We start from the raw sequence: 17539 nt of genomic DNA, 5'->3' as shown, positions 1-17539 counted from the left end.
GCACGAGTCTGCTCAGTTTGCTTCTCTCTCCCCCTCGCTTCTTTTATTGTGCCTAGTCTATTGGCAATGAAATGCCAAAATGGCCTTCCTTCTCCTTTTAACACTAAAAATGTACATTTTTAATTTACAACTCAGCTACCTGTGACCTTTGATTCAGGTTCTGAAATTACAGCATTAATGGATAATATCTGTAAAATAATAAAAAAAATTTATAAAAATTAAAGCATTTACTGTGCACAAATTGTGGCACTTGAATTCAGGAGCAATATGCCCTTATATTAAAGTAAAGCAAATAACTAAGAAATTACACTGAACACATCTAATATACTGCAGGTGATAAAACTTGTAATTAATATAGAGAGGCTGATGATACAGATATAAAGTAGTTGCGTGTTATGGAACAGGGATAATAATGTCATGATATTGTGCTAAGTTCAAACATGTGTGGGTGAGCTTTGGAAGCCATAAGTAAATTGGTTGACTTTGGACTTCCATTCTATGTCTCCACATTACAGTTTCTAAAGGGCTAATTAGTCCAATATTCTGAAAGTTTTCGTGTTCTTTCTTTAGCAAGACTCTTCAAATGCAGATGATGAAAATGACAATAGTGATTTTGAAGAATCTGTAGAAAGCAGTCCCTTTAAAGCAAATATGCCTTCTCTAAACTTATCTGGTGAAACAACATATTCTGAAGAAAAACTGCAAGATGTTGGAGGTCCTGGTGTTAGAAAAGGTGTGTAGAATATTCTATTATATGGGCTTCTTTTGTATATGATGTGCATTTTTTATTTTCTTTAAGTATTTGCCTTGAGTCAAGATGTCTTATAACACATTTCACTTTCTCTTTGCACATCGTTTTATTTTGCATAGCTGTAGTAGACTGCTGGAATTCTAATATATTGCAGCAGCCATATTAAATTTGGTCTAGTATCCACATACTGTACATATGAAACAGACTATAATGATGCATCTGCTTACATCAGCAATATTAATTACAGCTGTTGTTGGACTACATTTTCCAGCTTGCTATAAAATTCAAGTGCATTCAAAGGGTGAGTGAGGTTATAGAAAAACCCCCAAAATACAGTATATAGATTTTAAAGCTTTCCACTGCACGGTAACACAGGCACTATTTAATCTGCCTGTCCTGTGTATCTACTCATGGGGATGAATATCCGTGCTGAGCGCAGTAAAACATCCCTACTGAAAAGATAAGGCCAGTTCACACTGCTGTGCACTAGAACACAAATAATTGTCCAGTTACATGCCCTGTATGTTTGTTTTCAACCTGATTTGCTAGTATAACTGGTTAACCATCATCTTAAGGTTTCCTGGAATTATAAGTGCTAAAATGAAATTTGTTAATGTGTAACCTTGACCAGGAGGGTAGAAGTTTTAGAATAAAAAATTCTGCCTTCTATGTTTCCTCCTCCCTTCCATATTGGATTGGTGTTAAACCTGAAAGCTAATCCCAAATTTGGTAGTATCCCCAAAGTGTATATTTTCAGATTTATCAGCAGTGGTTTCTGGGCCCTTCACCCCAGTTTATGTAGTATACTAGATATGGGGATTGCAAATTAGGGATCTAGCAACCATAATTGTACATTTCTTACCATAAGTTTGGCATTCCTTTTCCTACTTTACTTTATAATGGATAGACTGAACTGTCTATTAAACTTATTCAGAGTGATCTATTTTATATTATTAAGGAATTGAAAGGGGTGTAACATTCCCTGGACACAATCAGTGGGATAATACTCAGAATCCATCCACCTCAACATCTGCATGAACTGAGCTAGTGCTTAACAAGTTCTTCTTTTATTCAAATAGTGGAATTAATGTCTGAACTGGGCTTAGAAGAAGATGATATTGAATCTCCATGGGATTCTGAGGTATGAACATTAACAATATGCAGGCATGGTATCTGTTATCCAGAATGCTTGGGACCTGGAGTTTTCCAGATAATTTGTATGTGCGTACTTTAAATCTGCTAAAAAATAATTTAGACATTAAATAAACCCAATATGATTGTTTGACCCCCAAAAGGATTAATTATATCTTAGTTAGGATCAAATCCAAGGTACTGTTTTATTATTAGAGAATAAGGAAATATGTTTGTAAATGAACTCCCTGTGTATTTCTTTCCTAGAGAAAATATGTATCACCTGACTGAAGCTGCGAATGATTGGAGCTAAAAAATGGAGTTAGCCACTGCTCCTGTATAGACTATAGTAAAAGGGAAAATTGTACTTACCATTAAGTAATTTCAAGCCATTAGCAAGGGTCTTCAATGAGGATACATTTTTGTAAATCAAATAGTACACCATTATGTGTAATTAGGGTGGTATTGTGGCTGCTTTAGAATAAAAATAAAATTTATTTCCAAGTGAGGAGGTATTAGTGCACATGCACTGCCCTTTAGAGCCTTTATTCCACAAATGCACAGTTTATGCATGCAGGTGTTTTGTACAAAAATAAAAAACTAAAACTAAATAAAAAAAAAACTAAAACTAAATCAGATTTCTCATCACCGTTTTGCTTGTTCATCTAATTGTAAAAAAAAAAAAACACAAAGGCAGTCAGATTTTAAAGGACATGTAAAGCCTACATTTGCCTACAATGTATATCAGTTGGACACCTCCCCCACCCAAATGGCATCATTTGTACTGCATACTGTATATCCCCTCCATTCGCCAGCACCATCACATTTCCTAAAGCAAGTAACAGCTTTCACCCGGTGGCCATTTATCCTCTGATACATTTCAATTTGCAAACAGCATACACACACAGAGCCCTTATTCAGCATACATTTCATCAAGAATACAGGCTTACACAGGCATAACTGTCTGATAAAAGCTCTGCTTTGTTTGAGCTGAGCTTAGGAGAAAAAAATTGAAGCAGACAGCTAGAGCTGAGTTTCTATGGGAACCAGAAATGTCATCTCTTCACTGGCTGCTAGACTGGAGGGCATGTTAAGTAATCTGAGCTTAGAACAACTGAGCATGCCCACAAGCCAGAAGTCAAAGCAAATTCCTGGGGGAGGGGCTGAGTGGGTTACAGGAGGAGAAGGAAATCTAAGTGATTAATGGGATGCTGCAGCCTTACTATTAACCTCTGGACAGCTAGAGTAGTAGGTATTGAAAGATTTCAAAGAGGCTATTCACTGATTACACTTTTGCATGTGGGGTTTACATGTCCTTTAAGGTTTCGGTTTTACAAATATGGAAGTATCTATATTAAAGGAGAAGGAAAGGTAAAAACTAAGTAAGCTTTAGCAGAAAGGTCAATACAGCCATAAGAACTCGCAGAAATGCTGTCAAAAGATTAGTTGTATCTGAACGGGAGAAATATGGGGAGACATAAGGGCACTATTGAGACAACTGAAGGTATGCCTGCAGCTTGAGATTAACTCTTTATTAGCCTTTCCTTCTCCTTTAAAATGTAAATATAGGCTTATATATATTTTAGCTTTCTTAAATATATATATATATATAGAAATGATTCTGATTTTAGGCCTGCTTTCTAATCCCATCCACCCTTATATATCTGTCAAATGTATATGTTGCAGGCAGTAATATTATCCAACTGTTTTAAGTAAATAATAATCTAACCTTAAAATTAATCAGCTTTTTTAGTAGCAAAGGATTTCTGACCAAAGCCAAAAAATAGTCAATTGTGCATCCAACATTTCAGCCCACAATGGGGACTTTATCAAGGATAAAAGTGCTAGTGTTAAATATTATATACCGTCATTTCCCCTCTAAAAAGGGTGCCAAAATGTCATCATTATAACCTAAATCACTCATATATTAGCACACACCTTTTTTTTTTTTTTTTTTTTTTTTTATTTCGCCACAAGGTGTCACTGTGGAGAAAATGTAACATCTATGTCTATGTCTTTAATCTGTGCAAAAATAAAGGTGGCCATCCATGGGCTGATTGTAGCTGCCGATATCGATCCCTTGGACTGATTCGGCAGCTTATCGGCCCGTGTAGGGGCAGGAACGAGGGACATGCCCGACCGATATCTGGCCTCAAATTGGCTATAATATATATATATATATATATATATATATATATATATATATATATATATAATTTAGTTTCTCTGGTATGTTATAATGTTAAATAATACTCCGGGTTGTGCTTTTTGTAACCAGTGTTTTTATTTATCATTGTAGTCTGCTTCTGAAAGTTCCAGAAAACAAGTTGTTAGTGACTTACCTTTGCCTGCTGCTAAAACTCAAATGCAGTGTATTTCAGAGGAATCCAATGAGGGTATGTCCTGTGCTTATTACATTTTCTATTAAGTATTATTGGTTTGAGTTTTCCTCCAGATGTGATGCATTGAGCTAGGAATCATAGCCACAGTTTTTAGATGAGACTTCTTAAGGGTCACAACAGCTGTGGGGTCTAAGTTTAGTTTTAGAATACTGACTCAATGCTTCATATGTTTCCATAAGGCTAGCAAGCTGATGCACATTTCTTACTATAATTAAGCTAAAAAAACACAAATAGATGTTTGCTAACACTGAAAGAATAAAACTAAGTGCTGATTGTATACTGTTGATTGCTGAGTAGGGCAAATGTGCAGCATATTGAAGAGGCAGCATGCCACCTTTTCAAAGTTAGATCGTTAAGCAGAGTTTGTGCTGAAACAAAGGCATACATAACAAAAGGCAAAAAGTAAGTTGAGCAGAAGTCCCCTTCATTGAACTAATATTAAAAATATGGGTATACTGCCACTTTAATGACTGATTTAAATGTATTTAAAAAAAATATATATATATATATATATATATATATATATATATTTGTTCATACCATTTTCCTGAATTTCACTAACAGTAGTTGTCATGAGAGAAGTCTAAACCTCTCAAGTTTACAGGTAATATAATCTAAAAAAACTGCTTACAGCCCACAGTAAATTTTCAAGGATTATTAAACCTATTTAATAACAAGGTTTAATAAAACCTTTTTTTCTGTTTTATCTGATGTCACTGAAAGTTCATGTATGTTTACAAATTTTGTTCACTAGTTTACAGAACAGTTATTTTAAATATGTATATTATTTAGTTTAAGACTATGATCAACCAACTAGAAACAAAAAATGAAATATACTTAGTTCCTCTGTTAGATGTCTCTTACAGACCTTCCTTTCTAAGGCCATCCAGAAGCATTCCAGAGCATGATGTGTGCTGGCCTGAAAGCCAAAGTGGTAGGAGTCTTACAGACAGAATAAAAACAAGTCTTATGACCATTAAAACCACACTAATAGACGTAGATTTCTTGCTATACTAATATTTTGCTTTAATACTTTTCTGGTGAGTGGCTCAGCAGACAAACATGGCTTTGCATGTCATAAATATATATTATTTCTGTTTCATGGTATTTAGCTTTTTTTTTTTTTTTTTCTCCCTCAGAGTTTTCAGAGAAAAGTGCAGTCATGGAACCTAAAAAGGTAATATTTTTATACACTACATGTTAAATTACTTTTTGTGCTGAATCCATCAACATTATTGTTTACTTATTATTTTTTTAATTATTGTTAACATAAACAGCCAAAGCTGGGTCACGAAACTTTACAGAAGTGTGTTTCTTCAAGCAAATCGGTGGCAAAAGGAAATGAAAGCGCATTAAAGCCAAGTAAAAAAAAATTAAAAGTTTGTTTAATGAACTATACATGTAGACATTTTTAAATATTTCATAATTTTAATCTCTGTATACTTTGTTTTAGATTTAATGGACGATTTAGGATTAGATGATGCTGATGACATAGAAGGTAGTATATGAGGCATTTTTTTTTTAGTACAACAAATGTTTGTGTGTGCAATTTGTGTACTATGCTGAATGTACAACTTTGCTAATGTATTTTCAAGCTGTTCAGCTTGAAAATACAAGTTATGCTTTTTACCCTACTGCTTATGCACACCATGACCAGAAAATGGAGAAGATCCAGAAGGAAGCAAATTATGGTAGTGTGGCGCTCCTACATTAGCAAAAAGGAGCACCGGCCTGGGGTCTCTGTATGTGATTTTAATTACTGGGGGCTGGTTATAATTACTTGTGTTTATCACTTTAAATCTGTCTTTAAAAAGTGATGTTCTTAATATGTTTAAAAGCCTCATAAAATTTGCTATTTGCCTGCTGCTAGTATGTGGACTTTTGAGCCCATAACTTGTATTTCTTTACATAATGTGGTGTTGATTTTTAAGCATGCTTATTTGGCTGCATTCTTTTGGGGCATCTCCAAATGGTATGAAATGGATTGACTGCTTAATTTTAGTGATACTGTACCAGTTATTTAGGGCAATATGGGATCAGCTTGCACAAAATGCATGAAGAGTGTGTGCAATCTATATCAAAACGCAAGTAGAAATTATTTAGATGTTAGCTGCAAATGCTGTGTAATGTGCTATAATCTACAAAAAAAGTGATTTATTTATTTTACTCACTAGATTTTTTGTTCCTTTAATTAATTTAACAAATCTGTGCATTGTTAATATATTCTTAAAGATGCATCAGACTGGGACTCTGCCAGCCTTTCACCAAAATATACAATGCCCCATCAAAGGAATATAAATCAAGTGCAGAACACAAGAGAAGAAACACTGCCACGGGCTGAGGCTCCTTTACCAATCAGCTCTATTATTCCTCCTGTCCCTATACAAACAGTACTGAAACCCAATGAGGATGGTCAATCTACAGCATCAGAAGATGAATTTAATTCCACTAATAATGCTATCCCAGAAATTCCAAATTGCAAAGAAGGTAATTTTTTATGTGGCCTTCAAAATCATCTTATAAAGTTCAAATTACATAATTTTATGGGGAGTAATACTGGTTATGACAATGTTGTATTGATTCTGACATGCACATGTATGGATGGCATCTGTTATCTGGAAACCCATTATCTAAAAAGCTCTTGACATACAGAAATGCCATTTTTTACTTGATGGTCAGTAAGCTAGTATATAAATCTGTTAGCAGCAAAACAATCATGTTTTTGTTGTTTTTTTTCTTATTTAACAAAATTAGAAAACTACTTTTCAAAATATTAATGGACATGAAATGTTACCTATAGGTCATGTTGATTGTTTATTTTCTCTGATAGGTTCACTTTTGTAAGTAATTGTTACTTGAACTTCCTAAACCTGACTATTTAGCCAACCTGACTGTCCCTTCTCAATCTGCTTCTAATGCTAACAGACTACTGCTGAACAAATATGACAGCCCCCTCATAGAGTAACGTCGGGGATCATATATGTAATGTAAAAGCAATGGGCAACTACATTTAAGGCAAAATTATAAATAGCATGCATAAACAGTGTTGCATAAGATAAAAAAAAAAATGTTTAATTTTTGGTGTCAGTATCTCTTTAAGGCATGGCTCTCAAAATTACATAAAGAAAACTAGATGTTCCAAGTATTCCAGATAACAGATCATATTAAACATCCTATTTTCAGCACTAAAGGTTGTATGGATGACACAGAAGTGATTGAAATAAAATGTACCTTTATCCATTTTATTTTGTGTAAGAGAACAGTTTTGAAAATGATATCTCCTGTCTCATGTGCTTTGAACTAAAGCCAACTCATAAATTAAATAATTAGTATAAAATATTCAATTCATATTTTTATACTGTAATATTGTACAGAAGAGCACTAGGGCTACCAAAAAAAAAATATTCTGTTGAATTATGACTTTTTAAAGTTGAACTTACGAGTTTTAACAGCAGGTTTTGTATAAACATAAAAAAAAATCTCACACTTCAAATATAATTATGAGTTTTTAAAAGTCTTAATTTGGACTTTTAAAAGTCAGAATTCAACAATTTTTTTGGTGGCCCCAGTGCTCTTCCGTAAATATAGTAAAATGAGTAACAGTTAAGTGTAAAATTATTTCCACAGAGTTATTTTTTCTCTGTGCAGCTGCACATACTTTACAGCTTCTGGTACATTATACATCCCAAATTCTGTGTGGGATGCTATTAATTATGAAAAATTTTTACCATTGTGTCAAATGTATTGTTATTAACAAGAATGGCTTGTCATTCATTTCATTTTTTTACATATAGATTCTTTAAAAGAAAAAGTGGAAAATAACACTCTGGTAAGTTTCATGATATGCATTTGTCATCTTGCGTAAACTTTTTTTTTTTAAATTTCGCGGCATTCACAAAATATTATTACAGGTATAGGACCTGTTATCCAGAAAGTGTAGATTTATGGAAAGGCCCTCTCCCATAGACTCCATTTTAATCAAAGTATTCAAAAGTGTTTAAATAATTTATTTTTTATCTGTAATTATAAAATAGAACCTTGTACTTGACCCCAACTAAGGGATAATTAATACTTATTTGAAGCAGAACAATCCTGTTGGGTTTATTTAATGTTTAAATTATTTTTTAGTAGACAAGGTATAGAGATCCAGATTATGGAAAGACTTCTTATCTGGAAATTCGGTCTCAAGCATTCTGGATAACCTCCCTTACCTATATTATTACCGTATTTTACGGCGTATAAGACGACTTTTTTACCCAGAAAAATCTGGGTTAAAGTCGGGGGTCGTCTTATACGCCGGGTACTTGCTTGCAGGGCCCCCCAGCGTCCTCCACGGGCGAGCGGGAGGGGTGGTGGAGGACGCTGGGGGGCCCTGCAAGCAAGTACCCGGCTTGCAGGGCCCCCCAGCGTCCTCCACCACCCCTCACGCTCGCCTGATTCATCCGGCTTTAAAGGGAACGGCTTTATCCACCACCCCTCCCGCTCGCCTGCTGCTTCCTCCGGCTGCTTAGGTTGCGCCCCGTGCGCGCTGACGTGATGCGTATGCACAGGGCGCAACCAATAAAATTAACCGCTGACCCCTTTAAAGCATTACAGGCTTATTGGTGGTCAGCGGTTAATTTTATTGGTTGCGCCCTGTGCATACGCGTCACGTCAGCGTGCACGGGGCGCAACCTAAGCAGCCGGAGGAAACAGCCGGACGCAGCAGGGGTGGTGGAGGACACTTGGGGGAGCTGAAGTATGTGGAGGAGGATGTTGGGAGGAGCTAAAGTATGTGGGGGAGGATTTTGGGGGGGAGCTGGAGCATGTTGGGGAGGACGCTAGGGGGAGCTGGATGATGTTGGGGAGGACGCTAGGGGGAGCTGGATGATGTTGGGGAGGACGCTGGGGGAGCTGGATGATATTGGGGAGGATGCTAGAGGAGCTGGATGATGTTGGGGAGGACACTAGGGGTAGCTGGATGATGTTGGGGAGGATGCTAGAGGAGCTGGATGATGTTGGGGAGGATGCCAGGGGTAGCTGGATGATGTTGGGGAGGATGCTAGAGGAGCTGGATGATGTTGGGGAGGACGCTAGGGATAGCTGGATGATGTTGGGGAGGACGAGCAAAAGTTGGGGGTCGTCTTATACGCCCAGTCGTCTTGTACGCCGGAAAATACGGTAACTTGGTGTGATCCCCACCTATATGACTGTGCACCTGGGCCCATTATATCCTTTTAAAAGAGGGTTAAATGTGTTTGCACCTATGGATACTGGATATTAAATATGAAATAATGTTTTTTTTAAAAGTTTGACCAAGCTAATTGAAGATTGGTTGCTATAGAATACAAGTTCAAAGGAAAAACGATTCCAGGTTTTGGAATTATTCCAGGTCACTGTTAGTGGAATATATACTGATGCCATATGCAATAAATATGCATTGTGCTGCTTGGTAATAACCTAGCAGGGGACTTAGGGCTTTCTTGAAAACATCAAGAAAATGACAGCATCAACACATGCCAGGCAAAATGTGTTGGAAAATGTACTGGCAGTTACATTATCATACACAAGTGTATTGGGCTTGTGGCTCTTTGTGTTTTCTCAAAGGAAATGATTTCTGCATTTTTAAGAGATACTGTAGTTAATAATGCAATATATGTTTTATCACCTGAGTTTGTCTTAAAAAAAAAAAAACCACTATAGACATCCTGCTATTTTCTTACATCTTCCAGAGACTCAGCAAGTTTAGAATGTATGCAGTGTTTAAATGCTTTTTTTTTTTTTTTGTTTACATTGAAAACTTCTTGTGTTGGTCACTTTGCCTTGTTAAATATTTGAAACTTTTCATATGACGTTCTTTGTTAGCACCTGTTAAATGTATGTTTGGTTAAATTGCAATTCATGATCATTGTCTAATTTCTTTTGTCTGTGTATATGTAAAAAAGCATGTGTTAAAGACGCAAAGTTTAACAAATGTGACTGTTAGAAATCGGACTGAAAATGCCCCGCATCAGGCTGAACATCAGGCCAAGACTGTAATGCAAAATGTGGAAGACATTCTTGCGTCGTCTGACTTAGAACTATCGTGGGAAGAGAAATATGAAAAGATGTGGGTCGACAATGAAAAAAAATATGTGAAAACACATTTCAAAAACATAACCGCTGAGCTGAAGCAAAAATTTGGTGAACTTACTGAAGAAAGAAGACCACAAACCAATAAAACCTCAACTAATGAAAGTAAACCTGACAACAACAAATTATTTTTAGCCAGTACAGATTATACACATACATTACCTAACTCGGAACAAGAAAATGACAATGCAGCAGGTGCAGAATTTAAACCTACATTGGTACACAGTGAAACTTCTTATTCAGTCACAGATGGGAGTCTTCCGAGCAATAATGTGCCGTGGGACCAGGATAGGGAAAAGAGGTCTCAGGGATTTATTGTAAATTTTGGTACTTCTAAAAAAGGTAACTTTGCAGATTTGCCGGGTTTGGAATGTAAGGAAAAATATGTTACCGTTTTTCAGGACCAGAAATGCTGTAATGGTAGTTTGAAAGTGGAAAAGCCCATAGAAGATACAGTGTCTTTAGCTCAGAAAGACGATACTTTAATGATTAAAGATAGTGATCATTTATCTTCAAACCTTTCCAAAGAAACAATGACTTTAGTGAGTAAAGTAAGTAAAATTCAGAACTTTACCAAGTGTTTATTGGATCAACAACGTGGTGATAAACCTGAACAGGTCTTTCTAACTGAACATGCAAGTTCAGGAGTGATGCAAGCCTCCAAGGTGGAAGCCTCCAGTGTAAATCTGAACAAAGAACTTGAGCAAGATATGCAAAGATTTAAGAATGAGGTAGGAATTCTACAAATGGCATTCCTGAATTTAGCAGAAGAGAAAGGACAACTGCAGAAAGAGGTTTGCTTCTACTTCGTAATTCTTTTGGTGTCTCATCGTAATCATTTTTCCAGCCCACTAGAGAGGGCTCTAAAGATTCAAGGCTTGCATATTTTGCATACTCTAGATAGCAAAGCCTTGGAGTATGGATGAAGGCTTCTGTATTCTATCCTCAATTTCTCTGTTATTTTTAAGGGAAAATAAACTTCAACTGGGACATTTTCATTCTGCTTGGTGTGTGCTTTTAACTCCATCTTACATCAGATCTTTCTGGGCCATTTCTGTTGCTGGTTTATTTTTTTTTTATTATTAATGGTAAATCAGCTAAGTGCATTGTGTGCTGTGCTTCATTTTCAATTCTTTTTTTTCATTTCTCATCATGTTCAGTTTGTGTTTGATATGGCACCTCTACAAGCGTTTATTTTTCTTTATTACAACAGGCAGATCAGAAAGAAAACAAACAATATGAAAACTCAAAAACACAGTCGGAGCAATTAAAACAAGAAAATAGCAATATGTTTGCTGAAGAAGCACATACTGTTTCTGAACAATGTGCAGACATTAATCAAAAGCTTGGATCAGCAAAAGGGTAAGAAATGAATATGCATGTTTATGACACAAAGAGAAATGTCAGATAGTACTAGCTACTAGAGTAAACATTTTTGGGGTGGCTGTATATGGTTTTGTTTAGCATCGGAATATTAAACTGGTCTTGTGCTGTAAATGTCATCTACATCTACTTTTAATTTATACAGTTTCTTATTTTCCCCTTATTTTCTATTATAAAGCATTAACAGATGATTTATTGTTTTTTATTGTTATTTTCTTGTTAGCTTCCAGCGTTTTCACCAACGCCAACAATCAAAAACAAGTCTTAGCTAAGGTCTGGATACACAGAGCCAGCTTGGGCAATGAAAACAAACAAGAGCATACTATTAAAGTTTGAATTTGGTGATGTCAGTGTTTGGTGCCAAAGTGACGTGGCACCAAAACTACTATGCATGCATGCACCAATGTGCGGCGTGCAAGACGCACTCAACAGGAAAAAAAAATTGAAATTTCTTGAAATAAATCAGACATTTCGAACACCAACTGTGCTCTTTCTCAAGAATAAAAAAACAGATTTTGGCCAACACAAACTGCTAAATACCCTCCTCCAAATATGAATGGCGCTATATAATCCCTTAAAGGGATTCTGTCATGATATTTATGATGACGTTTTATTACTAAATTACACTCTGTACATTATAAAATGTTATACCATACCACCAGTAAGTATGTACCGCCTTGAGAGGAAACCGCAATTTTGGGGAAATCGCAGCACCGCGTATGCCATCCCACCAGCGATTTACATACTCGCTGGTGGGATGGTATTTCGGGGAGACTAGTCACCTGCAACAAGGGAGATTTGTTGCGGGCGACTAGTCTCCCCGTCTGCCACAGCCCTAAGAATGAAAAAAGCGCAAGTCACTTGGCTGAGGATATAATTAAGTGCTGGGTAAGCATGAAACGCGTCAGGCTTTGTACATGAGGTCTGTTTTAATGTATTGTAAAAAGGTTACAATTTTTTAATTATAGTATTGGTGCAGATCTATATATATTGTTTGTAATTATTTCCCTCTTTGGCTATTAGAGAGTTCAGTTTGCACCTTGCTTAGTTTTGTTTGGTACTTTATGATAGCGATTATCCTTTATTTTGGCCTTTGAAAGGAAATACATGGCTGAGGGCACCTGGGAAACCAATATGACTAGCTTCTACTTCACATTTCAAAATTAAATATAGAATAATGTGTTTGCTCTTCAAGATTCTGCAGGAGGAGTGCTATTAACTGATGCTTTTTGTAAAAAAAACATGTTTTCCAGTGACTGAATCCCTTAAACACATCCTGTCGATCAGATAGCCGCTAAATCCCCTCCCAGTTGATAAAAGGCAGTTATAAAGTCAGACCTTTTCTCTGGCTCCATTTTACACTTCCTATTATCATGGACTTTAAGAAAGTGCTTTTGGAGTTTCTGCCCAACTAACTTTAACCTTATGGTTAATGACCAATCGGAATTTGACACATCAACCTTGTTTTCAGTTTCTAGGTTAATACAATGGGTTAAGTTTTAGTTGCATGTTCTACTTCTTTTCTGCCTTGTGCCAGGTGCACATGTGCAGTAGACTGAAGAGCTGGCTTTATGTTTTGGAGTTTGGCCTTTCAACCTGCCCACTGGACTAGAACATAGAAGAACATGCAGAAGAAGAAGATGTCAGTGTAAGGCTCCTGCAGTAGTACCCCAGGCCAGTGCACTTTTCAAGTAAACAGGAGGGCTGGCCCAGGGTAAGAGGCCAGCAATTATATTAATGGGGAGTTCCTAATATTTTGTCACCCATGTGATTATATGTTTTTCTTTTTTAATATATATTTTAGACAAAATGCTGCATTTTTCTCAGCTTTTAGTCATTTCACAGTGAATATTTAGCAGCGAGTTAATGGACGTGTTAAAAAAACATGGACAATAAAACATGTTTTTTTATTTTTTGATAGAATGCAAAACATAATGCATTTTGGAAACAATACACCATCAAACGGAAAGGTTGTTCTTGATGGTAAACTATCCTGGAAACAGAAGAAAAACACCATTAATGGTGATCCACTTGAAGTATTTGATGATAGCACTTTAAGTGACACTTCCCAGGAAGATGATGGAAGGTACGATTTCCAAGTTTGTAGGTATGTGTAAGCATTTTATCATCATGCTGTAAATGGCTTCACAAAAATGAATTGAAATGAGTTTAATAAGGAATTTTCTAGATATTGTCAATTAAACGTTACCATTTCTAAAACAATCAAATGTATCTTCACTATCCCTCTCTCAGCATGTCTCTCTTCATTGTCTCTTTATGCAGGTGTCAGGGTTTGATTTTGGTTGATAGATCTACTATCCTAGCAGATGTATTATACAGTAGCTCACTCAAATAACTGATTCCAGCATGTACAAAATCTAAACAAAATAACTGACTTTGGAAAAAATCCTGCATGCAGAGAGACAGGATTTCTGGTGATTTTGAAAGAAAGAGCATACATCTTTTAGGCAAAAGGAGCCCCCCCCCCCCAAAAAAAAACAAACTATATCCGACCTAACTGTCGAACTCCCAGCTCCTGCATGAAGATAAATGCACAGAGCTTTTCAGGGAAAATAGGAGAGCTGGAGTCTATTGCATGTACTGACACTTATGATACAATTGGTATCACTGAGACCTGGTGGGATGAAACATGCGACCGGGCTGTGAATTTAAATGGTTACACCCTTTTGAGGAGGGACAGAAGGATTAAAAAGGGTGGAGGGGTTTGTCTTTATGTAAAACCATATTTCAAGCCATGCACTAAAGAAATTACCAGAGACAACAATGGGGAGGGTGTGGAATCCCTTTGGGTAGAGATTTCAGCAGGGCTGAATTGGCGTATGCTATAAGCCACCCTGTATAAGTGAGGAGGATGAGGCCCAGCTGCTATTGCAAATGGAGGAGGTTTCACAATTAGGTCAAGTTGTTTTTGTAGGGGACTTACTGGAGTAATGGGGTGGCCATGTCAGAAGAAGCGAGTAGGTTTGTCAATATGCTAAATGACAACTTTTTGTTTCAGGCAGTTCAAGAACCTACTAGGAACTGTCTATGAAGATTTTCATTCATCCAGGTCATGGTATATCTAGTATAAATAAATTTGAAGCAACTGGACTTGTTTAGTAATCATTGAAGACGTTTCACTACTCATCCGAGCAGCTTCTTCAGTTCAACGGACTTCCCATACCAGTCAGTTGAACTGAAGAAGCTGCTCGGATGAGTAGTGAAACGTCTTCAATGATTACTAAACAAGTCCAGTTGCTTCAAATTTATTTATACTAGATATAACCTACTAGGAATGATTCTCTTTTGGTCCTGATGATAACTAATAATACTGAACTCATCTCTAAGAGTTGTGTGGGTGAGAATTTAGGGAATAGTGATCATAATATGGTCTCCTTTGAGATAATGTTGCAGAGACAGCTCTTAAAGGGAGTAACTAAAACACTATATTTTAGACATGCAGACTTTGCCAGTATAAAGGTATTTCTGCAATGTATCATCTAGGTAAGGCTTTTCACATGGTTAAACACAGAAGGAAAATTGAATATGTTTAAATGTTGCTTAACAAGTATACAGGTCAGTATATAAGGAAAGACATTGCAAAGTAAAACCTTTATGGTTGGATAAAAGTGTGAATGTCGAGGTTGGTAAGAAAAAAACGTGCTTTTAAAGCGCTCAAGTTAGCTGGGACAGCTGAAACTTTTATCAGGTACAAGGAAGCAAATAAAACATGCAAAAAAAGGCAAGCTAAAATAGAGATGGAAAGGGGTATTGCAGAAAAGAGTAAAAGGAATCCAAAATTATTTTTTTAAAATATGTAAATAGTAAAAAAATGAAGCAAGAAGGGATGGGACCCTTACAATAGGGGGGTCACTTTGTTGATGAGAACAGGGAAAAAGCAGAAATGCTGAACTCTTATTTTTCATCAGTTTACACAACTGAGGAGCCAGCTAATCAAGGCTTCTGTTTTAATAGACCCAATTCTAGTAATATAACTGTTGATGCACAGGTCATTTTGGATGAAATTCTAAAGAGACTTAAACATACAAAGGTCCAGGACCAGATGGGATTCATCCCAGGGTATTAAACGAGCTTAGCTCTGTGATCGACAAACCTCTTCACTTAATTTTTTAGAATTAATTGAGGCCTGGCATGGTGCCGAGGGACTGGCGATTTGCTAATGTGGTTCCGTTATTCAAAAAGGGATCCTGTTTTCAGCCTGAAAACTATAGCCCTGTTAGCCTGACATCAGTAGTAGGAAAGCTTTTGGAAGGGGTAATAAGGGATAGGATACTTGATTACATTGCAAATCACAATACTATAAGTTTGTGCCAGTATGGTTTTATGCATAACAGATCTTGCCAGTCTAATTTAATTGCCTTTTATAAGGAGGTGAGCAGGAACCTCAAAGCTGGAATGTTAGTGGATGTCATCTACTTGGACTTTGCTAAAGCATTTGATACAGTACCGCACAGAAAGTTAATGCTAAAAAGAAGGAACATTGGCCTGGAACATATTATTTGTAATTGGATAGAGAACTGGCTAAAAGATAGATTACAAAGAGTGGTGGTAAATTGAACATTTTGTAATGGAGCCAGTGTTGTTAGTGGAGTACCGCAGGGCTCTGTCCTTGTTCCTTTGCTTTTTAACTTATTAATGACCTGGAGGTGGGCATAGAAAGTACTGTTTCTATTTTTGCTGATGATACTATATTGTGCCAAACTATAAGGTCCATGCAGGATGCTGCCACTTTTGACAAATTGAAAAACTGGGCGGCAAAATGAAAAATAAGGTTCAGTTTGAAAAGTTATACACTCAAGGGAAAAGCACATTTACTCAAGGGATGAAAACATAATTCTGCCTCTTTATAGGTCTCTAGTTAAGCCTCACCTTGAGTATGCGGTGCAGTGTTGGGCTCCAGTCCTTAAAAAGGATATTAGTAAGCTGGAGAGAGTGCAGAGACATGCAACTAAACTGGTAAAGGGGATGGATGATTTAAACTATGAAGTTACTGTCAAGGTTGAGGTCTTCTTTGGAAAAAAGGCGCTTGGGATGGGACATGATTACTCTGTACAACAGGGGTCTCAAACTCGCAGCCCGCTGGCCATTTGCGGCCCTCGGTACAATATTTTGTGGCCCGCACCAACGCCGGCCTTCGCAATGAATGGATCGCGATTTTTATTGCGATTCAAGGGATAATGCAAGGCACGGCGGGCGGGAGCTGCCGACCGCGGAAATGACGCCACGCCATCACAACAGTCACCATGGGAAGACGCTCTATGCGCACAACCAGCTCCTTAGCAGCTAACCCTGCACATAGAATGTCCTCCCACAGCAACTGCCACGATGGCACATCGTCATTTCCGCAATCAGCAGCTCCCGCCCGCCGTGCCTTGCACCATCCCCTGAAAGCCAATTAGAATTAGAACAGACACAAGGGAGAGAAGTTTAGTACAGAATTAGATTTTGTCATACCTTCATCATGACTTCATCAAAGCCTGCAGTGAAGAGAAAGATTGATGACGAGCACAGACAATTTCAGGAAAAGTGGGAGACGCAGTATTTATTTGTTGAGCACAGGGGCATCCCCACATGTCTTATTTGCACAGAAAAAGTTGCAGTGCACAAGGAATACAACTTGAAACGCCATTATTCCACTAAACATGCTGAGGAATGTGCAAATCAAGGGGATGCGAGAGCCAAGCGGGTTGCCAGTCTTAAAGCATGTCTAATGAGGCAACAAGATTTCTTCAAGAAAGCA

General features: G+C 37.1%; 1 protein-coding gene across 6 annotated transcripts in view; it reads left to right on the top strand.

Annotated features, from left to right (window-relative positions):
- The window catches only part of ankrd7 (ankyrin repeat domain 7), a 64058-nt gene that overhangs the window by 22836 nt on the left and 23683 nt on the right, over nucleotides 1-17539 (top strand). Inside the window, exons 11-22 of one of the 6 annotated variants that reach the window (XM_031898974.1) lie at nucleotides 571-733; nucleotides 1831-1892; nucleotides 4182-4278; nucleotides 5138-5218; nucleotides 5424-5461; nucleotides 5562-5646; nucleotides 5738-5782; nucleotides 6517-6771; nucleotides 8079-8113; nucleotides 10209-11189; nucleotides 11609-11757; nucleotides 13700-13864. In XM_031898974.1, coding sequence (XP_031754834.1) covers nucleotides 571-733; nucleotides 1831-1892; nucleotides 4182-4278; nucleotides 5138-5218; nucleotides 5424-5461; nucleotides 5562-5646; nucleotides 5738-5782; nucleotides 6517-6771; nucleotides 8079-8113; nucleotides 10209-11189; nucleotides 11609-11757; nucleotides 13700-13864 — 2156 coding nt within the window. Of the gene's footprint in view, nucleotides 1-570; nucleotides 734-1830; nucleotides 1893-4181; nucleotides 4279-5137; nucleotides 5219-5423; nucleotides 5462-5561; nucleotides 5647-5737; nucleotides 5783-6516; nucleotides 6772-8078; nucleotides 8114-10208; nucleotides 11190-11608; nucleotides 11758-13699; nucleotides 13886-17539 lie in introns of all 6 variants that reach the window. The other 5 variants (XM_031898973.1, XM_031898975.1, XM_012959953.3 and 2 more) reach the window with 5 other exon arrangements.

This window comes from Xenopus tropicalis, chromosome 3 (genome assembly GCF_000004195.4).
Source record: "Xenopus tropicalis strain Nigerian chromosome 3, UCB_Xtro_10.0, whole genome shotgun sequence".
In the NCBI taxonomy this organism is placed as follows: domain Eukaryota; kingdom Metazoa; phylum Chordata; class Amphibia; order Anura; family Pipidae; genus Xenopus; species Xenopus tropicalis.
The sequence above is the reverse complement of the archived record's forward strand: the minus strand, read 5'-3'. Positions and strand labels throughout refer to the sequence as shown.